At 43.2% G+C, this 25,237-nt stretch overlaps 1 protein-coding gene across 4 annotated transcripts; it reads left to right on the plus strand.

The window, feature by feature from the left end:
- Positions 1-1,442: 1,442 nt before the first annotated feature.
- MEAF6 (MYST/Esa1 associated factor 6) lies at positions 1,443-25,014 on the plus strand. 4 transcript variants are annotated; one of them, XR_010131587.1, is made up of 8 exons: positions 2,805-2,971; positions 4,090-4,205; positions 8,097-8,184; positions 8,316-8,361; positions 15,627-15,819; positions 20,983-21,040; positions 21,669-21,702; positions 23,461-24,393. XR_010131587.1 is itself a non-coding variant. In XM_031016371.3 (8 exons), the coding sequence occupies exons 1-8, from the start codon at positions 2,882-2,884 to the stop codon at positions 23,467-23,469; spliced, it is 606 nt and encodes a 201-aa protein (XP_030872231.1). In that variant the 5' UTR covers positions 2,805-2,881; the 3' UTR covers positions 23,470-25,014. The 4 variants fall into 4 exon arrangements, 3 of the variants coding, with proteins under 3 accessions (XP_030872235.1, XP_030872232.1, XP_030872231.1); XM_031016371.3 differs by lacking the exon at positions 20,983-21,040 and adding an exon at positions 20,848-20,877 and having other exon boundaries at positions 23,461-25,014; XM_031016375.3 differs by lacking the exon at positions 20,983-21,040 and having other exon boundaries at positions 1,443-2,971; positions 23,461-25,014.
- Positions 25,015-25,237: the final 223 nt, after the last annotated feature.

Here is a 25,237-nt window from a genome sequence, read left to right on the forward strand (position 1 = left end):
GGGGCTCTGGGTAACACTGTAGCCTCCAGGGTAGATTGAGTAGGAAAAATTTAGAGTTGGTTTCCTGTTTATTTGTTTTTATTTCTAATTTTCATTCGTTTGCTGTTTATTCTCCTCTGGGCCTTGCTTGTGTATGCATATATATATCGCTTCTTGGCCTTTTGGCTAAGATCAAGTGTGTATTCATATATATAAAACCATGATTTTTTTTTTTTTTAGTTTCTATTGGAAGGCTTTTATGTGGTTCTGTGAATAGTTATTTTGTTTCCCATGCGTTTCTAGCAGGTCATCATTTGTTCCATTTATCTGGAATTCCCAGGCTACCTTTGTCGGGCCTCCAGGAATTGATGGAGCACACCAACTTTTTTTTTTTTTAAGATGGAGTTTCACTCTTGTTGCCCAGGCTGGAGTGCAATGGCACAATCTCGGCTCACTGCAACCTCCACTTCCCGGGTTCAAGATATTGTCATGCCTCAGCCTCCTGAGTACAGGGATTACAGGTGCATGTCACCACGCCTGGCTAATTTTTTATATTGTTAGTAGAGACGGGGTTTCACCATGTTAGTCAGGCTGGTCTCCAACTCCTGACCTCAGGTGATCCACCTGTCTTGGCCTCCCAAAATGCTGGGATTATAGGCGTGAGCCACCTCACCCAGCCAGCTTTTTGTTTTGTTTTGTTTTGTTTTTGAGACAGAGTCTCACTCTCTCACACAGGCTGGAGTGCAGTGGCGATCTCGGCTCACTGTAACCTCTGCCTCCCCGGTTCAAGCGATTCTCCTGCCTCAGCCTCCTGAGTAGACGGGATTATAGGTGCACGCCACCATACCTGGCTAATTTTTTTGTATTTTTAGTAGAGATGGGGTTTCACCATGTTGGTCAGGCTGGTCTTGAACTCCTGACCTCGTGATCCGCCCGCCTCGGCCTCCCAAAGTGGTGGGATTTAGCCACCGCACTCAGTGGCTTAAAAGTTTTTTTTCTTGTTTGTTTTTTGGTTTACACTAGGAATATAGAGGTACTTCCTCACCTTGAAAAACAGCATCTACAAAACTCCCACAACTAACGTCATACTTAATGGTGAGAGACTGAATGCATTCGCCACCCCCCCCTTTTTTTTTTGAGACGGAGTCTCGCTCTTGCCCAGGCTGGAGTGCAGTGGCGGGATCTTGGCTCACTGCAAGCTCTGCCTCCCGGGTTCACGCCATTCTCCTGCCTCAGCCTTCAGAGTAGCTGCGACTACAGGCGCCCACCACCACGCCCGGCTAATTTTTTTTTGTATTTTTTAATAAAGACGAGGTTTCACCATGTTAGCCAGAATGGTCTTGATCTCCCGACCTTGTGATTCGCCCGCCTCGGCCTCCCAAAGTGCTGGGATTACAGGCGTGAGCCACCGCACCCGGCCTGCATTCCTCTTAAAACAGGGAGCAAGGCAAGGATGTCTAATGTTATCACTTTTATTTAACAGACTACTGGAAATCTGCACAATAAGGAAGAAAAAGAAAAAGCAGTCAGCTTAGAAAGAAAAAAAACTCCCTATTTATTTGCTGATGAAATTATTATCTATGTAAAAAATTCCAAGGAATCTATACAACCCCCCCTAAAATTAGTAAGGGAGTTCAGCAAGATGGCAGGTTACAAGATCTGCACACGAAACCAGTTATTCAGAATGCAGCACAGAGGGACAAAAAGATGGAAAATATAGACGGTAGGTTAAAAATAAAGGCTTCTTATGTTCGAGTTCCAGAAGGAGAGAGAAAATGAGACAGGCATCTGAAGAAAAATGACTGCGATTTCCCAAAACTGGTGGAAGATACCAACCCACAGATTATAGAAATCCAAAGACTTCCAAGCAAGAAACAAAACAAAAAGAAGAAAAAATATCCCACTTAGACTTATGATAGCGAAATTGCAGAACAGCGAAAGATGGAGAGCTGAGGACGGAGAAATCCACAGGGGCCAAGTGAAAACAACGTTTACACCTTGGACTTAGCGATAAAAGCGAACTCGTACTTGCACAGTCATTGGCGCCTGCCAAACCCCTTACACATGTTAGGTGATTTACTCCTCACAGCAAATGTATTAGGTAGATTCTATTACTGCTTTTATTTTACAGATGAGGGAGTTGAGATTTGGTTATTTGCCCAAAGGAGCACACTTTATCGATGTAGCGATAGGATTTTGAACAAGGTAGTTCTCGCTCCAGTTTTGTGCCCTTAACCACTACACATACTTGTTTCTCCAAAGGGCAATGGGAAAATGGGAAGCCACTGAAAGATTTTAAACCGGGGAGTGATAACATTTGTTTCTGGAAGATCCTGGCACCACTGTGGATAGTGGATTAAGTGGGGCTAAAGGTGGAAATAAAGAAGCTGCTGGAATAATGTAGCCCCAAGCAGGGAGGGCCTGAATGAACTAGTGAGGTGGCAGAAGGCGCAGGCACAAGCAAATGGATTCGCGAGCTCTTCCGGAGTCGAGTCCATAGAGCTTGACCTGGGATCGCGTTTTACTCCGGGTGCAGAGTGAGGAAAACCGGGTTTCTGACGCAGGCAATTCGGTGGATAGTGAAAGTCATTCACTGAAGTGGACTGAAGCGGGGCGCACAGGAGACTCGGAGGCCTGAGGACGAGCTAGGCTTTGGACACGATGGATTTGTGGCGTCTGTAAAGCCGGCGGCCAGCCGAGGGGCAGGAAATGGCAGAAAGCAGAAGCCGCATCTCTAGAGCTCTCCGAGAAGGACCTTCGAGAGCCCCGGCCTTAGCGAAGCTCGGCGCGGCGCTGCACGCGTCTCCGGAAGCCGCGCGCGCAGGCGCAGAGCGGGGGGCGCCCCCTGGCGGCGCAGGGACCGCCTCCAACCTCGCGCCGCCGCCGCCCGCCTCAGCCCAACATGGCGATGCACAACAAGGCGGCGCCGCCGCAGATCCCGGACACCCGGCGGGAGCTGGCGGAGCTCGTGAAGCGGAAGCAGGAGCTGGCGGTGAGGGGCTAGGACAGGGGTTGCACGGCATGGGGCTCCGCGCCCGCCCCGCCTCCAGGCCCCAAGCCCGGCCGCGCCAGGCCGTTTGTTACTCCGGGGGCGCGGCGCGGCGGGCCGGGTGCTCGGCGGCCTGAGGCCGGGTGCGCATTCTGCGGCCCGCCGGCGGTTCAGCTTCCCGGCTGTGCGAATCCGGAGCCGGGAGAGAGCCGGGAGCGCGGGAGGGGGAGGGGAAGCGGCAGCCGCAGGAGGGGGCGTGGAGGGAGGACGGTGCCGGGGCCCGGGGAGAGGGCGCTAGGAAGGGCGAGCGTCCGTGAGCCGCGGGGGTGGGCCAGGCGGGCTAGTCCGTGATCTTTGCGGGGCGGGGGTTGGGGAAGGAGGCTAGTGTGGGAGGGGGACCCAGTCACCTCGTCTGGACTTTGGAGGCTGGTGGGGAGCGTGTTCTTTTTGGTACTAGGAGTAGATCCGTTGAATGGAGGTTTTTGATAGACAGGGTTGTGATGTGTTTGGGAACATCTAGAAGGTGACAGGCGAGGGAGAAGAACACATTCCGGAGAATTCAGAATTGTGACAGGCACCCAAGGCCCAATGCACTCTGGTGGCTAAGCTCTTCCTGCCCCCGCGTCTCGGCTTGGGCACCCGGGAGGCCCCTCTCACCTGAAGCTGCCCTTCTAGGTTTCCATAGCAACTGGCAGCCCGGTGTCGGCGGCCTCTCTGAGCCTGCGGGGAGGGGAGCGAGTTGACGCTGAAAGGCTGCTCACCCTTCCCTCTCCTGGTAGCGATACCTTTTGTGCGTGGGAGTGGACATCGCCCAAGTTCTGCGTTAGCCTGGGTTCTTGACTCATGGTTTCCGTGAATCCTCTAAAGTATATGCAAAATTTCGCGTGTGTGTGTATTTTTCTGGAGACATGCTTTATACATTCAGGGGTCCATCAGCCCCAAAGGTCTAGACTGTCTTAGTCCTAAACGGCCTGCTCCTCCCCATATCATCCATCTCTCCACAGGGTGGTTTAGTGTGGCAAGCTTGCGTTTACGAGTCTAATATCAGGATTTCATTTTGGTCAGACTTAAGTGTTTGCATTTAAAAGGTATAATTCATGTCCTTGTTTTTCATCTCTCAGGAAACATTGGCAAACTTGGAGCGACAGATCTATGCTTTTGAGGGAAGCTACCTGGAAGACACTCAGATGTATGGCAATATTATTCGTGGCTGGGATCGGTATCTGACCAACCAAAAGTGAGTGTCGAAAGCCTGTAGTGTTCCTATTGTGCCCTAGTAACGTTTGTTTGTAGGACTGTATGCTCTTAGTGGCAACTTTGCTGGAGGCAGTAGTAAAGTAGTGGTGTGATCTGGACTTGAACTCTTGGACTCTGGCTCAGGCACTGCCTCACCGAATAATCTTAGACAAGGCTCACATCTGTAAAATAGCGAAAATTGGGCTTATGGCATAGGGTTGTGTGAGGCTTAAATACAGTATCTTTATACAGTAGCACTCTATTAAATTTTTTACACATTTTAATCAGTCATGAGTTCTACCCTCACAGTATTTTTCTTTTCTTTTTTTCTTTTTCCTCCTGAGTAGCTGGGATTACAGGCGCGTGCCACCATGCCTGGCTAATTTTTTTATTTTTAGTACAGACGAGGTTTCTCCATGTTGGCCTGGCTGGTCTCGAACTCCTGACCTCAGGTGATCTGCTGCCTTGGCCTCCCAAAGTGCTGGGATTACAGGTGTGAGCCACCACGCCTGGCCACTTTTCTTTTTTCTGAGACAGGGTCTCACGCTGTTGTCCAGGCTGGAGTGCAGTAGCACGATCTTAGCTCACTGCAGCCTCAGACACCTGGGCTGAAGTGATCCTCCCACCTCAGCCTCCCAATTAGCTGGGACTACAGGCACACCATACTGTACCTGACTAATTAAAAACTTTTTTTTGTAGAAGTGGGATCTCACTTTGTTGCTCAGGCAGGCCTGGAACTCCTGGTTTCAAGCAGTCCTCCTGCCTCAGCTTCTCAAAGTGTTGGAATTAAAGGGGTGAGCCACCACGCCCAGCTGACCCTCACAATTTTTGCCATACCTGTGTGCCAGCTGTACCACTGCTTACTTAGTAATATTATTTTTTAAAAATTTGTGAACTTTTGGAAAATCTTCAAATTATAGGAAAATGGGAAGAATAGTATATGAACACTTGATACCCTCCTACCTATATTCACAAATTGTTAATGTGTTGTGACATTTGCTTTCTCTTACTTTTCTATAATATATATTAATATAAGCACACATCTATATTTACATTTCACATTTTTAAATTGTGAAATAATTGTAGATTCATAGGGAGTTGGCAGAATGGTCTCTTGTACCCTTCATCTGGTTTTCCCCAATGGTTGTGTTTTATGTAGCTATAATACAGTATCAAAGCCAGAAAATTGACATTGGTACAATGTATATATATAGTTCTGTGTCACTTTATCTTGTGTGTAGATTCATGTAACCACAATGAAGTTACTGAACTATTCCATTACCACAAAGATCTTCCTATGCCACTCCTTTGTAGTTATATCTCCCAGTCCCCCTACCCTTTTTTCCCACTTAACGGTTTGAAAGTTAGATGCAGATAAATGACACTTTGCACCTAAATGTGTCAGTAATTACCTCCTGAGTATAGGGCCATTTCTCCTACCTAACCAGTTATTATACCTAGAAAATCAATACTACATATAATAGTATCTAATACATAGTCTTTATTAAAATGTCCTCAATTGTCCCCAAAAATTCTTTGCTAATTTGTTTTGATCCGGGATTCAGTAAGCATTCATGCATGCATTTGGCTATTATGTCTTAAGATTGAGGAGAGTCACCCTTTTGGTGGTGATTGTGGTGGTATTCATGACATTGCCTTGTAGAATGTTGCAGTTTCCTGAGATTTTCTGAGGGCAAAACTCATGACTGATTAAAATGGTCCTGAAAGATCCTTTAAACATTTTTGCAAAAATCTTACATAGGCAATTGGTGTATCCTTTGTTATGTATCTCTAGTTTATCAGGAGGCACATAATGTCACATTGTCCTATTATTTGTTGCTGCTAAGTTTGATCATATGATTTATCTGCTATAAAAGTTCATTTTTTCCCATTGTGATTAACAAGTAATTTTGGATGTTATGCTTTGAGACATTATGAATATACTGCTCCCTCTAAATTTGTGTTCAGTTGTTTAGTATACACTGTTGATTCTTATCTGAATCCGTTAGTACACTGGAAGTTGTAAAATAGTGATTCTCTAATTGTATTATTCCCTTTATATTTATTACTGGCATTCTGAAAAAGAGTCTTCCTTTTTTGACTTCTGTTTCTTTCATTTGCCCACATTTGTCCCAACTGTGGTCAGAGGGAGCCTCCTCAAGCTGGCTTGTTTGTCGTTTCAACATGACCCTATTACTTTTGGAGTACTCCATTGCTTTCTGGCCTAAGAGATGTCCCATACTTACCTTGTGCATTTTTTGTCCCAGACCTGGTATCAGCCATTCCTCTAAGGAACCCTGGTTCTTTCTTTAAATTTGAGAATTAAGTTTATTTAAGAGACACTTCATATCACTAATCTGTTCTCCACTTTTTAAATAATAAGCATTAAAATAAATATATATTGGCCGGGCATGGTGGCTCATGCCTGTAATCTCAGCACTTTGGGAGGCCGAGGCGAGTGGATCACCTGAGGTTGGGAGTTCAAGACTAGCCTGACCAACATGGAGAAACTGTCTCTACTAAAAATACAAAATTAGCCGGGCGTGGTGGCACATGCCTGTAATCCCAGCTACTTGGGAGGCTGAGGCAGGAGAATCGCTTGAACTTGGGAGGCAGAGGTTGCAGTGAGCCGAGCTCGCGCCATTGCAGTCCAGCCTGGGCAACAAGAGTGAAACTCCGTCTCAAGAAAATATATAAATAAGTAAATAAGGTAAAATAGATAACGTATTAAAATGAAAGTGTGGCCAGGCACAGTGGCTCACACCTGTAATCCCAGCACTTTGGAAGGCCAAGGTGAGTGTATCACTTGAGGTCTGGAGTTTGAGACCAGCCTGGCCAATATGGTGAAACCCTGTCTCTACTAAAAATACAAAAATTAGCTGGGCGTGGTGGGGTGCGCCTGTAGTCCCAGCTACTTCAGAGGCTGAGGCAGGATAATCACTTGAACGCAGAAGGTGGAGATTGCAGTGACCCTGGATCTGGCCACTGCACTCCAGTCTGGGAGACAGAGTGAGACTCTCAAAAAAAAAAAAAAAAAAAAAAATGGCTAGGTGCAGTGGCTCATGCCTGTAATCCCAGCACTTTGGTAGGCTGAGGTGGGCAGATCATGAGGTCAGGAGTTCGAGACCAGCCTGGCCAACTTGGTGAAATCCCGTCTCTACTAAAGATACAAAAAAAGAATTAGCTGGGTGTGGTGGCACATGCCTGTAATCCCAGGCTACTCTAGAGGCTGAGGCAGGAGAATCATCTGAACCTGGGAGGTGGAGGTTGCAGCGAGCTGAGATTGCCCATTGTACTGCAGCCTGGGTGACAGGGCGAGACTGCATCTCAAAAAAAAAAAAAAAAAAAAAAAAAATGTCTGGGCGCGGTGGCTCATGCCTGTAATCCCAGCATTTTAGGAGGCCGATGTGGGTAGATCACCTGAGGTCAGGAGTTCGAGACCAGCCTGACCAACATGGCAAAACCCCGTCTCTACTAAAAATACAAAAATTTGCCAGGTATGATGGTGGGCACGTGTAATCCTGGCTACTTGGGAGGCTGAGGCAGGAGAATCGCTTCAACCCAGGGGGCAGAGGTTGCAATGAGCTGAGATTCTGCCATTGCACTCCAGCGTGGGTGACAGAGCAAGACTCCGTCTCAATAAATAAATAAATAAGTAAATAAATAAATAAATTTAAAAAATGAACATGTGAAGCAACTAAATCTCATGTCTCACAGTGGGGCATGTACCATATATTGGAAAACGTTGCTTTCTATGTTCAGCATAAAGGTCGTTTGGGCCAGTCTGAGTGATATGGAAGCTTCCTGCATGGAACATGAGTCCTGGGGCATCCCCAGCTTGAGCCATAGACATAGCTTGGTGCTCATAATGAGTTTCTTCTGTGTGTTTTAGAAACTCCAATAGCAAAAATGATCGAAGGAACCGGAAGTTTAAGGAAGCTGAGCGGCTCTTCAGTAAATCCTCAGTTACCTCAGCAGCTGTAAGTAGTGGTGGTGGGGGAATCTTTCTTTGGCCTGTTGTTGGGGAATGTGTTTTTTCTTTACCTTCCTCTGGGAGTGCTCTTCTGAGGTCTGTGGTCACTTTTCTAGTAACTGGTGGCTTTTCTTTTAGGCAGTAAGTGCATTGGCAGGAGTTCAGGACCAGCTCATTGAAAAGAGTAAGTTTATGTTTTTATGTTTCTCATCAGTTTATTTTTAAGCTACCATCACCCTTATACTTAATTCATCCAGTTGTGTATCTGAGGACTGCATTTCTTATGCTCTTCCCTTTTCCCTCTTCTTCCTAGAAGTTTTGAAACTTTTAGGGTATCCTTAATCATGTTTTTCTCCACTCCCCGACCCAGACAAGGTCTCACTATAGCCCAAGTTGGAGTACAGTGGCATGATCATAGTTCGCTGCAGCCTCAAACTCCTAGGCTCAAGCAGTCCTCCTGCCTCGGCCTCCCAAGTAGCTAGGACCACAGGCATCTGTCACCACACCTGGCTAATTTTTAAATTTTTTAAAGAGACAGAGTCTCACTATGTTGCCCAGGCTAGTCTATAATTCCTGGCATCAAATAATCCTCCCACTTGAGCCTCCCAAAGTGTTGGGAGTAGAGGTGTGAGCCACCATGTATGAACAATCATATTTTTTCCTTTTGAGGAAGAAATTACTGTACTCTTTTTGCCTCTTCTGTCATGAAGATTGGCTTTAGCATCTCAAAGAGACAAAGATATATTTCATTACTGATAAATCTTATAAATTCTTAGGGAATTAAAGTTAAAACAATAACTTTTATGGAAAATTTCAAATATATCTTATAAATCCCCATGTACCCAATTTAATAATTCTTAGAAAATGTTCATCTTGGCCCAGTGCAGTGGCTCACACCTGTAATCCCTGCGCTTTGGAATGGAGAGGTGGGAGGATCGCTTGAGCCCACAAGTTCAAGTTCAAGACCAGCCTAGTCAACAAAGCAAGACTCTGTCTCTACAAAAAATTAAAAAATTAGCCAGGCTTGGTGGCATATGCCTGTAGTCCCAGCTATTAGAGAGGCTCAGGTGAGAGGATCACTTTAGCCCAGGAAGTTGAGGCTGCAATGAGCCATGATCATGTCACTGCTCCAGCCTGGGTGACAAAGTGAGACCATGCCAAAAAAAAAAAAAAAAGAAATGCTCATCCTGTAAATAGGATGCACCTGTATGTTCTTAAATATAAAATGGAAAATAGTGCTATTTACTCTGTAAACGAATTATATCTTATTTTTTATACATAAGCCATACAGTCTAATTTCCAGGGATGGGTTATAGATTTGTGCATTTATCTTTCTGAGTCAGACTCAGTGTAACCATATTGGATGTTCTCTCTGTGTATTTCATCACCTTGAAATACGACCTGTTCTCAGTATTACTGTGTACTTCTTTCAGAAGGTATATCTTGTTGTTGGATCTAGTTCTTTTGTTTGCATTGGTACAATGATATGAGGAAAAGGGATTTTAGTAGTTTGGGAATTAGAAGTATTTAATTATTATCTCTATGTACAGATTTCTAAATTTGTTTCTCTGCCCTTAACCTCTTTCCTGGCTTTACTCCTGCATTTCCTCTTTTTTTTTTTCTTTTCTGTTTTTTTTTTTTTTGAGACGGAGTCTCGCTCTGTTGCCTAGGCTGGAGTGCAGTGGCACGATCTTGACTCACTGCAACCTCTGCTTTGTAGGGGCCTCCCAAAGTGCTGGGATTACAGGCATGAGCCACTGCGCCCGGCCTGAATCCTGCATTTCCTTCTAGACATTTCCACTCATAATCACTCAAATATTTGATCTAAAACAGAATTGTTCTGTTTCCTTCAGAATTTGTCTTCACAGATTTTTTGTGATGGTACTTCACTTCTCCCTTATTCAGAACTCTGTAGACGTCTTTGACTCCTTTCTGCCAGCCTCATCAATTATACCAAGTCCTTTTGATTTTTCTTTTACTATGACTCTCCACTAAATCTTTTTTTTTTTTTAATCTTACTTCTTTTTAATTAATGCCACTCTAGAATGTAGAGCTAAACTTGTTAAGGAACATCCTGGACCTCACTCCTGTGAGTTGAGGTGGAATGATATCTGACTTAATTTTCTTTCTTTTTTTTTTTTTTGAGGCAGAGTTTTGCTTTTGTTACCCAGGCTGGAGTGCAATGGCGTGATCTCGGCTCACTGCCACCTCCGCCTCCCAAGTTCAAGCAATTCTCCTGCCTCAGCCTCCCAAGTAGCTGGGATTACAGGTGTGCATCACCATGCCCAGCTAATTTTTGTATTATTGGTAGAGATGGGGTCTCACAATGTTGGCCAGGCTGATCTTGAACTCCTGACCTCAGGTGATCCATCTGCCTTTGCCTCCCAAATTGCTGGGATTACAGGCGTGAGCCACAGGGCCTGGCCCTGACTTAGTTTTCACTTGAGCCTGTAATCTTGCCCTGGCTTAGCTGATCATTCAGTATATGGCTGTTTACCTGTCTACCTGCAAGAATAAGCTGCAGCCAGGTACTTGTCAGGGAAAGACTCAAGTTACTGCTTTCAGAAGCTTGACTAAGACAAACACTTATGTATTAAAGATTTTTGGCTGAGTGCAGTGGCTGGCTCATACTTTTGGGAAGCCAATAGTCCCAGCTACTCAGGAGGCTGAGATGGGAGGATTGCTTGAGCCCAGGAGTTCGAGGCTATAGTGAACCATGACACTCCAGCCTGAGTGACAGAGTGAGACCTTGTCAAAACAAAACAAAACAAAAACCTGAAAAGACTGGTGAGATGGCTCACACTTACAATTCCAGCACTTTGGGAGGCCAAGGTGAGAGGATCTCTTGATCCCAGGAGTTCAAGACCAGACTAGGGAACATAGTGGACCCTATCTCTACCAAAAACAAAACAAAACAAAACAAAATTAGCTGGACGTGGTGGCACACACCTGTAGCCCCAGTGATTCAGGAGGCTGAGGGAGAAGGATCACTTGAACCCAGGAGGTCAAGGCTGCAGTGATTGTGCCACTGCTCTGTACTCTAGCCTGGGCGACAGTAAGACCCTGTCTCAAAAAAATAAAAATTAAAAAAATTATAGTCTAATTTATATATTTGTTTTTGTTAGATTTGCTTTTTTGGTCATATCTGAGAAACCATTGCCTAACCCAGTGGCATCTAAGTTTTTTTTTTTTGAGACGGAGTCTCGCTTTATTGCCCAGGCTGGAGTGCAGTGGCACTATCTCGGCTCACCACAACGTCCACCTCCTGGGTTCAAGAGATTCTCTTGCCTCAGCCTCTCGAGTAGCTGGGATGACAGGCGTGCGCCACCATGCCCAGCTAATTTTTGTATTTTTAGTAGAGAATGGGTTTCACTCTGTTAGCCAGGCTGGTCTTGAACTCCTGACCTTGTGATCCGCCCACCTTGGCCTCCCAAAGTGCTGGGATTACAGGCTTGAGCCACTGCGCCCGGCCAGGCATCTAAGATTTTTAGTTTTAGCTCTTACATTTATGTCTGTGATCCATTTTGAGTTAATTTTTGTGTATGGTGTGAGATGGGGGTACAGCTTCATTGTTTTGCATGTGAATATCTAGTTGTTCCAGCACCATTTGTTGAAAAGACTTTCTTTCTTCATTGAATTGTCTTGTCACCCTTGTTGAAAATCAATTGACTGTAAATATAAGGGTTCATCCTGGGACTCTGAATTCTAGTCCCCTGATTTATACGTTGATACCAGTACCACACAGTGTTGATTACTGCAGCTTTGTGTAGCATGTTGTTTTTTTAGTGTGAAATCAGTTTTCTTGAACATCAGAAGGGCAGTATTGGCCAGTATACTTTTTGTATAATAGCTTCATAGTTCTAGGCAGGGAGTCCAATCTTTTGGTTTCTCTGGGCCACATTGGAAGAAGAATTTTCTAGGGCCACACATAAAATATACTAACACTATAGCTGATGAGCTAAGAACAAAAAATTACAAAAAAATCTCACAGTGTTTTAAGAAAGTTTACAAATTTGTGTTGGGCCACTTTCAAAGCCGTCCTGGGCTGCTTGTGGCCCATGGGCCTTGGGTGGGACATGCTTGCTCTAGAGTTTCCTTTTCTGTTGCTTTCCTAAAATGTGTTCAAATTAGGGTTTCATGTTTTCTGAGATTTGGCTATTTCTCTCTTCTGCTTTTTTGGAACTGTCTCTTTCCTTTACTTCTTGTACCCATATGCTACTCAATTTAAATTCTCTTCCTAGCAGATTATAATATGAAGACCATAGAAGGAAGAAAACTGGGCGAGATACGGTGGCTCATGCCTATAATCCCAGAACTTTGGGAGCCCAAGGTGGGCGGATCACCTGAGGTCAGGAGTTTGAGACTAGCCTGGCCAACATGGCAAAACCCCATCTTTACTAAAAATACAAAAATGAGCCGGGCATGGTGGTGGGTGCCTGTAATCCCAGTTACTCGGGAGGCTGAGGCAGGGGAACCGTTTGAACCAGGGAGGTGGAGATGGCAGTGAGCCGAGATCGCGCTACTGTACCCCAGCCTGGGCGTGATACAGCAAGACTGTCTCAAAAAAGAAGAAAACTGGTCCCTTGGTTCTGCTACCACATGACCTTTTTTGACAAGTTTTAGAAATAGATAATGTGTGTGTGTGTGTGTGTGTGTGTGTATATATATATAAATTTTTTTTTTTTTTTTTTTTTGAGACGGAGTCTTGCTCTTGTTGCCCAGGCTGGAGTGCAGTGGCGCCATCTTGGCTCACTGCAACCTCCACCTCCCGGGTTCAAGTGATTCTTCTGTCTCAGCCTCCCAAGTAGCTGGGATTACAGGCGCTCACCACCATGCCCGGCTAATTTTTTGTATTTTTGGTAGAGGTGGGGTTTCACCATGTTGGCCAGGCTGGTCTCCGACTCCTGACCTCAGATGATCCACTTGTGTCAGCTTTCCAGAGTGCTGGGATTACAGACATGAGCCACTGTGCTCGGCCAGATAATGTATATATTTAGGATCCTTCAACAGTTGAGTAAAGTGAAAGTCTTCCCTCACTCATCCTTACCTATTAAAAGTTTAAAGAAATTCCTTTCAGGAAAAATAAGTATATATATAAAGGAAATACAAATATAACTGTATTAATCTGTTTTCACACTGCTATAAAGAAATATCTGAGACTGGGTAATTTATAAAGGAAAGATGTTTAATTGAATCACAGTTCTACATGGCTGGGGAGGCCTCAGGAAACTTAGAATCATGGAGGAAGGTGAAGGGGAAGCAAGCACCTTCTTCACAAGGCAGTAGGAGAGAGAACACGTGTGAAGGAAGAACTTCTAAACACTTTTAAAACCGTCAGTTCTTGTGAGAACTCCCTCACTATCACAGGAATAGCATGGGGAAAACCACCCCCATGATCCAGTCACCTCCCACCAGCTCTCTCCCTCAACATGTGAGGATTACAATTCAAGTTGAGATTTAGGTAGGGACACAGAGCCAAACCATACCAATAACTGTTTTCTTTTTTTTTGAGATGGAGTCTCGTTCTGTCACCCAGAGCGATCTCGGCTCATGCAATCTCGGCTCATGCAATCTCCACTTCCTGGGTTCAAGCAATTCTCCCTGCCTCAGCCTCGAATAGCTGGGATTACAGGCGCCTGCTGCCACACCTGGTTAATTTTTGTGTTAGTAGAGATGAGGTTTTGCCGTGCTGACCAGGCTGGTCTTGAACTCCTGACCTCAGGTCATCCACCCACCTCGGCCTCCCAAAGTGCTGGGATTACAGGCATGAGCCACTGTGTGCAGCTTTTTTTTTTTTTTTTTTTTTTTTTTGAGACAGTCTTGCTCTGTTGCCCAGGCTAGAGTGCATTGCAGTGGTAAGATCATAGCTCACTGCAGCCTCAAACTTATGGGCTGAAGTGATCCTCCCACCTCAGCTTCCTGAACAGCTGAGACTCCAGGCATGTGCCACCATGTCTGGCTAATTTTTAATTTTTGTTTTTATAGAGATGAGGGTCTGGCTGTGTTGTCCAAGCTGGTCTTGAACATTTGGCCTCAAGCCATCCTCCTGCCTCAGCCTCCCAGAGCACTGGGATTACAGGCATGAGATACTGTGCCTAATCTATAGTCTTAAAAATATATATGTTTATACAAGTTGTTATTGAGCTTGCTTTTATTTATTTAAGGTAATCTACAGTGATGTTTTAAAATTGAGAATATGTGTCAGCTGAAGATTATTACTGCATTTTAAAAGTATTCTTAGCAGAATGCGTGGCTCATGCCTGTAATTTCACCAGTCTGGGAGGTTGAAGCAGGAGGACTGCTTGAGCCCAGGAGTTTGAGACCAGCCTGGGCAACATAGTAAGACCCCATCTTTAAAAAAAAAAGTATCCAAGTGTGGTGGCATGTGCCGGTAGTTCCAGCTACTGGGGAGGCTGAGATGGGAGGATAATTTGAACCCAGGAGTTTGAGGCTGCCATGAGCTGTGATCACACCAGTTCACACCAGTGCACTCTAGCCTGGGTGACAGAGTGAGATCTTGTCTCAAAATAAAATGAAATAAAATAAAACTTACCAGGCTGGGTGTGGTGGTTCATGCCTGTAATCTCAGCACTTTGGAAGGCTGAGGCAGGTGGATCTCTTGAGCCTAGGAGTTCAAGACCAGCCTGGGCAACATGGCAAAACCACATCTCTACAAAAAATAGAAAAATTAGCAGGGCTTATGCTTATGGGCACCTGCAGTCCCAGCTACTTGGGAGGCTGAGGTGTAAGGATCATCTGAGCCCAGGAACTCAAGGCTGCTGTGAACAGAGATTCCACCACTGCACTCCAGCCTAGGTGACAGAGTGAGACCCTGTCTAAAAAAAAAAAAGTTACAAGGTTCAAGTTCAACAGAGCTTAAAGGTTAAACAAACAAACAAAAAAAAACAAGAAAAAACAATGGAAAACTTATCAGAGTAATTCAGGAATGGGCTGTCTTCTCCCTCTTTGACCCCCCCTTTTTTTTTTTGTACAGTCACTGTAGTTTTTTTTGTACATCACTGTAGATTACATTAAATAAAAGCAAACTCAATAACAACTTGTGTAAACATATATATTTTTAAGACTATAGATCAGGCACAGTATCTCATGCCTGTGATCCCAGTGCTCTGGGAGGCTGAGGCAGGAGGATGGTTTGAGGCCAAGTGTTCAAGACCAGCTTGGACAACACAGCCAGACCCTCATCTCTATAAAAACAAAAACTGCCGTTAGAGCTGTTCTCTCTGGTTACATTGTTTCAGATTACATGCTTTTTCAGGACCTCTGGTCACTTTGATCCTTTGTGTGTATCTTCTCTGTCAACATGTATCTTCTCTGTCAATTAGAGGATAGGGAATGGTTTTTTCCTACCTATTAGTGTTCATGTTGATGGACAGATTGCCTGAGGAGTACTGATGATGCATTTGGAAACTTGTGTTTTATTTCCTTCAGGGGAGCCAGGAAGTGGGACGGAAAGTGACACTTCTCCAGACTTCCACAATCAGGAAAATGAGCCCAGCCAGGAGGACCCTGAGGATCTGGATGGATCTGTGCAGGGAGTGAAACCTCAGAAGGCTGCTTCTTCTACTTCCTCAGGGAGTCACCACAGCAGCCATAAAAAGCGAAAGAATAAAAACCGGCACAGGTCAGTGGCAGGGATCCCACCGCCCGCAGCTCCCATGACCATTGCTGTGAAAGGAATTGCCTAGAATAAAAACTCTTTAGGATTGCTGCAGACTCTTTTTGTTGCTGATGGCAAGAAAGTCGTTAGGTCCAAGTGAACGGGCTAATTTGCTCAAAGGGAGGAATTGGTGGGCATTAGAGTAACCCTCAAGGAAGACTCCAGGACATTCTTCTCACTGTTTCTAGTGTAGAATAGTTTTATTCCATAAAAACCTTGTTTCATATGGTGAATATGGAATACTTTTAGAAGAGGAAAAGGAGAAATAGCAATGGAATCTGTGTAATAGTATTTGAAAAATGCCACTAGTACTTATTGGGAAGCTGTAAAGTGGGATAAAGTCTTCTGCTGGTAATTCTGATCTTTGCCTACTCTTATTTCTTTGTGGATGGAGAGAACTGATTTGACATGCCTTTTTTTCTCTTTAAATACAAGTTTTTTTTATTGCTTGTGATTTTTCTGTTTCTGTATTTCTCAGCAATATGCTGACTTCAGATACTGGAGGAACAGTATAAAGCCTGTAAAATATGAGAGTGTCTTCATAGGTAACGTGTAACGTTGGTGCACCATGTTTTTTTGCAGTACATAATGAGATAGGAATGACATCAGTGGACAGAGAGGCCAGGTGTCACCCAGAGAGGGTTTCAGCATTCACTCTGCCTGGGGTTTGTATGATCATGCTGGGGCTTGTCAACTCAGATAATTGGAAATTATGCAGCTTGACCTAAAGAGTATAATGTCCGGTTTCTAGAGTAAGGAATTTTGCTGGCCTCAAGCCTTCCAGGAGAAATGGAGACCCTATACATACCTGTTTCCATGCCTCCTAGAAGTTCCGAAGCCAGGGTAAGATTTCTCTTTCTAGAAACTGTACATTCGTTCTACTTCTCCTGGAAGACTGCGTGCTGAGCAGGTGAAAGGGGGCAATGCAAGGGATGGGTGGCATTCCCTGTTCTCCAGTTTGCTTCTGGATTTGGTTTACAAATCTGTAGGGTATTCCTTCATGCACCCAAGGTATTAAACTTGTTAGCTTCATGCATATGACAGTGCCTGGGGCTAATGTAGAATTAACTCTACCTGATTTGAACCTCCTTGATTGGCGTCAGCTGGTTCTTCAATTATTTTAAGAGTTTTTCTTGTTGATGGTAATGGTGTTTTCTAGACTGCAGAAATAGTATTTCCTTCAAATAATGACTGAGGACTGCTGCTTAACATTTTTCTGTAAACCAGAAGTCACCATCGTAATCGCATAACTGTAGTAAGAATTAGCAAAAATTGCATATCTACCTCTTCATATATTTTTGAAAGGCTATAGGTTATTTGACCAACTGTAGTAAGACTGGTGCTAGCTTATCACGAATAACAGAGAAATATATTCTTAAAAATTTTTTTAATTGTCAAGATAATTAAATGTCATGCTCTGTATTGCTTTTATTAAATTTACTCCAGTGTTATTTTTTTTTATTTTTTATTTTTTTGAGACGGAGTCTTGCTCTGTCACCCAGGCTGTTGTGCAGTGGCACGATCTTGGCCCCTGCAGCCTCTGCTTCCTGGGTTCAAACGATTCTCCTGCCTCAGCCTCCTGAGTAGCTGGGATTACAGGCGTGCACCACTGTGCCCAGCTAATTTTTGTATTTTTAGTAGAGACACGTTTCACTGTGTTGGTGTGAACTACTGGCCTCAGGTGATCCACCTGCCTCGGCCTCCCAAAGTGCTGGGATTACTGGTATGAGCCACGGTGTCTGGCCTAGTGTCATTTTAAAGTAGTGATTATTTTCTTATTTCATAGTGTCTAGAGTAGGGAGGAAACTCTTTGAAAGTTTCGGGGACTTTTTCCCATTACTGATTAATACTCTGTAGATAGCTGTTTATTTCAGGTAGTTCTTCATTTCCACTAATGATGTTATTAGCTGGTGACTGATAAAAAGGAGTTAAAGAGGAGCTAAACTTCATTTTCTTCTTGCAGGTTTCTAGCACATTTCCATAGGAACAATACTTCTTCCTATCCTAGGAGCTATCTCCTTCCAGAAAAATAGTAGTAGTTGTAAAGATCTTCGATATTAGTTACTGCTTCACAAATAGTGTTTTCTGTTTGGAAAGCAGAATCCTGCTTTTTATTGCTGTCCTTTTGTCTTCCCTCTGATTTAATATCTGGCTGATCTCCCTTGGCCTTAGGCACTCATCTGCCCCAAGAAAGGAGAGTGAAGCTGATTTGCTTCCTTTCTAGGGAAGCAAAATTCAGTGTGCCTGAATGGCCCATGAGTGGTCAGTTAAGGCTCTTGGACTCCTGCCGTCTTTAGTCAGGAATTGTGTCTGCTCCAAGTCCCTTACTACTGCTGACTGATATCTCGGTAGGGCTGGCAGATTGGGGTGGGGACAGAGCATGGTGTCTATGTACATTGTTAAGTTTGTACCCAATATAGTACATGTTTATCCTCCAGTGTGCCATACCCCATATAGTGAGATGAGTCAATAATGAATTATTTCAGCAAATGTTTGAGTACTTACTGTGTGCCAGACACTGTTTAGTGGTGAGCAAAGGTGGAAATAAATATGGCACTTAAGCAAAAGGAAATAACTTGAATTTGCCCTCTTCAGGAATATGAAATTTTTTTTTTTCTTGAAACAAGGTCTTGCTGGATTGCCCAGGCTGGAGTGCAGTGGTGAGATCATGGGTCACTGCAGCTTTGACCTCCCGGGCTCAGGCAGTCCTCCCACCTCAGCCTCCTAAGTAGCTGGGAGTACAGGCATGTGCCAGCTAGTTTCCTAGCTAGTTTCTGTATTGTTTTGTAGAGATGGGGTTTCGCCGTGTTGCACAGGCTGGTCTTGAACTCCTAGGCTTGATCCTCCTGCCTCAGCCTCCCAAAGTGCTGGGTTTACAGGCATGAACCACACCACACCCCGCCAGAATATAAAAATTTATCAAATAATTTTTAGCATCCATAAGTGATCACATTGTTCTGAATTCTTATATTTTACATGATACCTGAACAGTATGTCATTCCTGGTATCTTTAAAGAAAAAGTTGAAATAATACCATATAGTGGCCAGGTGCTGTGGCTCATACCTGTAATTCCAGCAATTTGGGAGGCTGAGGTGGAGGGATCACTTGAGCCTAGGAGTTCGAGACCAGCCTGGGGCAACATGGCGAGACTCCCGTCTCTACACAAAAACACAGTAATTAACTGGGCGTGATGGCATGCCTGTAGTCTCAGCTACTTGGAAGGATGAGGCTGGAGGATTGCTTGAGCCCAGGAGGTTGAAGCTTCAGTGAGCCACTGCACTTCATCCTGGGTAACAGAGGAAGACCCTGTCTCAATAATAATAATAATAATAATATATAGCTACTCATAAGTTTCTGTTACTATAAAAAATTACTTTATATAGTCTGTAAAGTTTTGATTAACTAGATACAGTCTATTTTGATTTGTGAACAAAGTCAAGTCAGGCTGAAAGTGAAATATTTGATAATTCCTAGTTTCATACACCTACTGTATACTCTCCTAAATGTCTAAAGTGAAACTATTTTGTGAGAGATATTGACATTAAGCTTTCTTCCAGCTTTACTCTTGCAAACATTGTCTAGGAGGAAATGTAGCCATTTGCGTATTGTTTTAGCACCTAAATGTAGCCATTTGCTTATTGTTTTAGTCTGGAAGGTGTTGGAGCCCGCGAAGGAGCAGGTGTCATGCTCCAGGTTAATGTTTGCTTTGGAGGCCTGCCCAGATCATGGCCTGCTAGCGGTGATGGCACAAAATGGTCTCCTTCTCTGTACTGCTCCTTCCAGATCCCTGAGACTCGGGTGCTTGTGGATGGCAGCTTTCCCTTGTTTTAATAGAGGTGCTGCAGGCTGGGTGCAGTGGCTCATGCCTGTAATCCCAGCACTTTGGGGGGCCGAGGCAGATGGATCACCTGAGGTCAGGAGTTCGAGACCAGCTTGGCCAACATGGCAAAACCCTGTCTCTACTAAAAATACAAAAATTAGCTGGACGTGGTGGCAGGTGCCTGTAATCCCAGCTACTAGGGAGGCTGAGACAGGAGAATCGTTTGAACCCAGGAGGCGGAGGTTACAGTGAGCCGAGATTGTGCCATTGCACTCCAGCCTGGGTGACAAGAGCAAAACTCTGTCTCAAAAAAAAAAAAAAAAATAAATAAATAAATACGGGTGCTGCAGACTTTTGTGTTTCTTAATTATAGCCCTGATATAGACAGTTAATTGCCATCATCTACTTAGGTAGCAGAGCAATACTGTTCTTCATTTTCTGGAACAAGGTTCCACCACTGAAGTTTATTCATTCAACTTTGGGCTTTTAGGATGAATGCTGTAGAAAAGGAGCATGGTGTTCCCTGGACATGTTTAGAACATATAACTTGAGGGAGGCTGAGGCAGGAGAATGGCGTGAACCTGGGAGGCAGAGCTTGCAGTGAGCCAAGATCGCCGCCACTGCACTCCAGCCTGGGTGACAGAGTGAGACTCCGTCTCAAACAAACAAACAAACAAAAAAACCCATATAACTTGAGTAAAAATTTGTAAAATGTTTTCCTTTTTTAAAGTTTAGACTGTTGTAGTTTTTTATTTTAGTGAAAGTATATTATGCTGAGTTGTTAGCACTCTCTTCAAAGTGCCTTTCATTATATGACTAAACCTTTCTTTCTCTGTTTCTTCTAATGCCCTAATTATATTTTTCAATACAATTAAATATTTTAAAAGTTCTAACTCCGAATTTGGCAGCTAATAAAAGGGCTCCAGGTGTCTGTAGTTTTCTAATGAAATAACTTTCTTTCATAGTCTAGTCTTCTGATATGAAATCCATTGAAGGAAGGGGATCTTCTGACCACAAAATCTTTGGTGCTTTGATGTTTGATACTTTGTTGCTTAAGATTCTTAAAGCTGATTTTGTTTCTACAGTTCTTGCTAGGGTGGCTAATCGACTAATTTATTCAATTAGTATATTAATTTCTATTGCTTTCTTCCTTTCAAATGCTGCCCCTCAGCCCGTCTGGCATGTTTGATTATGACTTTGAGTAAGTTTGATTTGAATTAGTATTTGTGCTGTGTTGTTTAGTGTGTAGACACCAGTATGCCTTTTTGAGACCTTTCTAACCCATAGTTTATCTGTTTAATTGTAGGTATGTATATTAGGTTAGGCTGGGAAGTTTTTTTTAAAAACAGAAAAACGTGATGGAGGTAACATTTTATTTAATAACTTAAGCAAAATTAAGTAAACTTCACTTTTATGCATTTTAATTTCTTTTAAAATAGATAACCTTTACTTTAACTCATATTTAAATTGATTTTCTGGCTTTGCTTCATAAGGAGAATAATAGCTTAAGATCTTGATATTTTGCTTTGGAAAGATTTAAAAATTGAAATTAATTTAATTTATTTTGTGTTTCATGTTCAGAAATACAAACTCCTAGTCTCTTTCCTGTTGTTAATCACCATGTGTCTCAGTAATTTTCAGTGATATAGTTACAGAACTAACACATTAACATAGAGCATGCCCTCTTACTTCAGTCTTTTTAACATGTAGTTTTGGAATTGTTTTAAAATTATATGGCTTTTGTAGCTGCTGTATACATTTCTTTTTAGAGTCAGCTAAGTTTGCCTTAGGGCAAAAATGTGTGCTCATAATTTTTAATACTTGCTTGATAATATCTGGGTAAACAACTAAATATGACATAGTCTAATGAAGAATGTGGATTTTTCTTAACCAAATAGTCTTTGTTATAGCTTATGCCCTATGCAGTAGCTGATTGTGGGACCCATTTTCTGTAAATTAAAATGGAAATATCTTTTATCTTTTCTGTCACAGGATTGATCTGAAGTTAAACAAAAAACCACGAGCTGTAAGTATCAGCCAGACCACTTCAGAGAGGCTGGCAATTTTGTAGATGATTAGAAAAATGTGTTTGTCTTCAGAGCTTGAGTGTTCCTAACCTGGAGTCATAACTCTTGATTTAAAGTCTGGGGTGTCCATCTGGATATACTTCAACTTTTAGGTGTTTTTTTGTTTTTTGTTTTTTGTTTTTTTTTTTTTGAGAGATAGTTTCTTGCTCTTTCGCCTAGGCTAGAGTGCAGGATCATCACAGTCACAGTTCACTGTGGCCTTGACCTCCTGTGCTTGGCCTCCCGAGTAGCTGGGAATACAGGTACATGCCACCTTGCCTGGCTAATTTTTGTATTTTTTGTAGATATGGTGTTTCACCATGATGTCCAGTCTGGAACTCCTGGACTTAAGCAATCCTCCTACCCCAGCCTCCCAAAGTGTTGGGATTACAGATGTGAGCCAACGTGCCTGGCCTATGGTTTTTGTATTTTAAGGAGAGAAAGAGGTCACATACTTTATTTATTTATTTATTTACTTATTTATTTATTTATTTTTTGAGACCGAGTCTCGCTCTGTTGCCCAGGCTGGAGTGCAGTGGTGCAATCTTGGCTCACTGCAACCTCCGCCTCCCAGGTTCAAGTGATTCTCCTGCTTCAGCCTCCTGAGTAGCTGGGATTACAGTGCGTGCCACCATGCCCAGCTAGTTTTTGTATTTTAGTAGAGACGGGGTTTCATCATGTTGGTCATGCTGGTCTCAAACCCCTGACCTCGTGATCCACCTGCCTCAGCCTCCCAAAGTGCTGGGATTACAGGCGTGAGCCACCACACCTGGCTGGTCGCATACATTTTTAATGATGAAAAATTCCCTTTAATTAAATAATAAATTGCTAATACTAGCTCTTTTTTTTTTTGGACTGGTGAGTTCAGGTGCTCTAATAAGAGCAAAATTGATGTTTCAATCCCTTTATGGACTCAGAAGGCAGACCATTTTCAGATGTGAAATATTGTACATTTTATTTGGAATATAATCTTTTTTTAAATTTTTTTTGTGTGTGTGTGACAGGGTCTGGCTCTGTCACCCAGGCTAGAGTGCAGTGGTGTGATCTTGGCTCACTGCAACCTCTGCCTCCCAGGCTCAAGCCATCCTCCCACCTCAGACTCCTGGGTAGCTGAGACCACAGGCATGAGCCACCACACCTGGCTAATTTTTGTATTTTTTGTAGAGACATGGTCTTAATTTGTTACCCAGGCTGGTCTCGAGCTCCTGACCTCAAGTGATCTGCCCGCCTGGGCCTCCCTAAGTGCTGGGATTACAGGCCTGAGCCACCACGCCTGGCCTGAAATACAATCTTTTTTTTTTTTTTTTTTGAGACAGAGTTTCACTCTTGTCACCCAGGCTGGAGTGCAATGGCGCGATCTTGGCTCACTGCAACCTCCGCCTTCCAGGTTCAAGCGATTCTCCCACCTCAGCCTCCTGAGTAGCTGGAATTACAGGTGCCCACCACTATGCCTGGCCAATATTTTGTATTTTTAGTAGAGACGGGGTTTCACTGTGCTGGCCAGGCTGGTCTCGAACTCCTGACCTTGTGATCTGCCTGCCTCGGCTTCCCAAAGTGCTGGGATTACAGGCGTGAGCCACTGTGCCTGGCCTGAAATATAATCTTTAGCTATAGAGCAGTCCCCTAGTAGAGTTGTTTATGAGATTTTTTTTTTTCCTTTAGGGTCAAACAACTGTTCTGCCGAGAGTAAGTTGGGACTTTTGTTTTTCTTTCTTTAGGACTATTAGAAGACACATTAGTACAGAAGCTTCCAGGCTGTAGAGCCCTGCTTCCCTTCTCTGACCTCACAAAGATAAACATCCTTCACCTGAGTTCGTGGCCATCCACCTCTGCTCTCCCAGACCCAGTGCCTGTGACTTTGAGTAGTTTGTTCTAAATGTGGTGACAAACAAGTCATTTCTGTAAGACATTGGGTCTTACTTTATGTCATTTTTAGTAACAGAACTGCAGGAAGATCAAGACAATGTTGTAATCCCGGCAAGTTGCTAACTGTGCGTTTCTCCCTTCTTAGAATGAATGTCTCCCCCAAAACTGGCTGGCACCAGCTTCATCTGTGATACCCATCAAGAAATGTTCTCTGGTTTTGTTTTATGCTGAAAGTAGAACACAAGTCACATTTCAGATGGAGGCTGTAAATATCTGGCATTTTCTTATATTGTTTTATGTTTTCTTGTTTTTCTCTTGTTGTTTTTATCTTATTTTCTTTGGGGTTTTTTTGTAATGCCTTTGTACAGCTCATACTTTCCTGCTGACATATCTGATCATCTCTTTCATGCAGTTGCCAATATTCATAACTGAAAATAATCTGGTTTATCATAAGTAAAATGGGAAACTTGCCTCTGTTTTTTTGCAAGGGGAGGTAAAGAGTGTTTAGTAATTACCTATCTTAAATCTTTCTGAGTTGGTAGTAGATTCATGTTCAAGGAACAGGAAAAATGGAAAAACATAAGTTTAAATCAGTTCTTTTTAAATAACTATTTTTATTCTTTTGTATAAATAAAATTTCGCAGGCTTCAAATTCTCATGCTTTACTTTTAAACCCGAGATTGTTTTTTCACATATTTATTCATATCATGCCTTATGGAAATTTCTTTTTCTGTATTTTCTCTCTTTGCTGGTATTCACCTGATTAAATATTGCTCTAAAAATCACCATGGCATATGGAAAGTCTCAAAATTTTACCAAAAGTGATAACTTATGTCGTTCTTAAGAGGAGTGAAAGGATAGCGTAAGTGAGAGCCAGTGTTGCCCACCAGGTCTCCCTTTCTTGGAGGGCTTGATGGGGCTGAGGAATCTGCTAGTAATCGTTACCTGCCTCTAGTGCTGTGGTGAATTTGCGACAGGGTCTGGCTGCACATTGGAATCACCTGAGAAGCTTTAAAATACTCATGCCTGGATCCCACCCCTAGAGACTGGGGTACAGCCTAGTTATTGGGAATTTCTTTAAAAGAGTTCCTGGGATTCTGATAAGAAGCCAGGTTGAGAACCACTACATTAGAAGACTGAATAGTTTAATTTAAATCCTATGTTATGAATTGGTCTAAGGAATAAGATTTGGGGTCTAACCTTTCCTTTCACTCTAGTTAGTCATAGTCCTTGACTTACGCCTATATCTTTATTGTAAGAAATAGTATGTTTCATTTGTGATAGTATTGGTAAGGGCTGAATATGGATGGCATCTGCTGTAAAACAAGTCTACCTTGTCAGATGTGCAAAAGCTTTCACTCTTGTTCTCAAATAAACTTTTGTGGGTTTTTTTTTTTTTTTTCCGACTCTGGCTGTTTAGATCTTTGACTGTGTCTTTGGTAGCAGAACTCCAATGTCAGGATTTTTAAGGAAATAGTTTCTTATATTTAGATTATTCCTTTAAAAAAAAAAATCCTAGAAGCATTCTATGTTTTTTGTCTGTTGGTCTCCTTTGCTGGGAGGGAGGAGTGGGATGCCTGCAGTTTCCTTCCTTTTGGGGAAAGCACACAGCAGACCTTAAAATATTTT

Source organism: Gorilla gorilla, chromosome 1, assembly GCF_029281585.2.
Source record: "Gorilla gorilla gorilla isolate KB3781 chromosome 1, NHGRI_mGorGor1-v2.1_pri, whole genome shotgun sequence".
Classification (NCBI taxonomy): domain Eukaryota; kingdom Metazoa; phylum Chordata; class Mammalia; order Primates; family Hominidae; genus Gorilla; species Gorilla gorilla.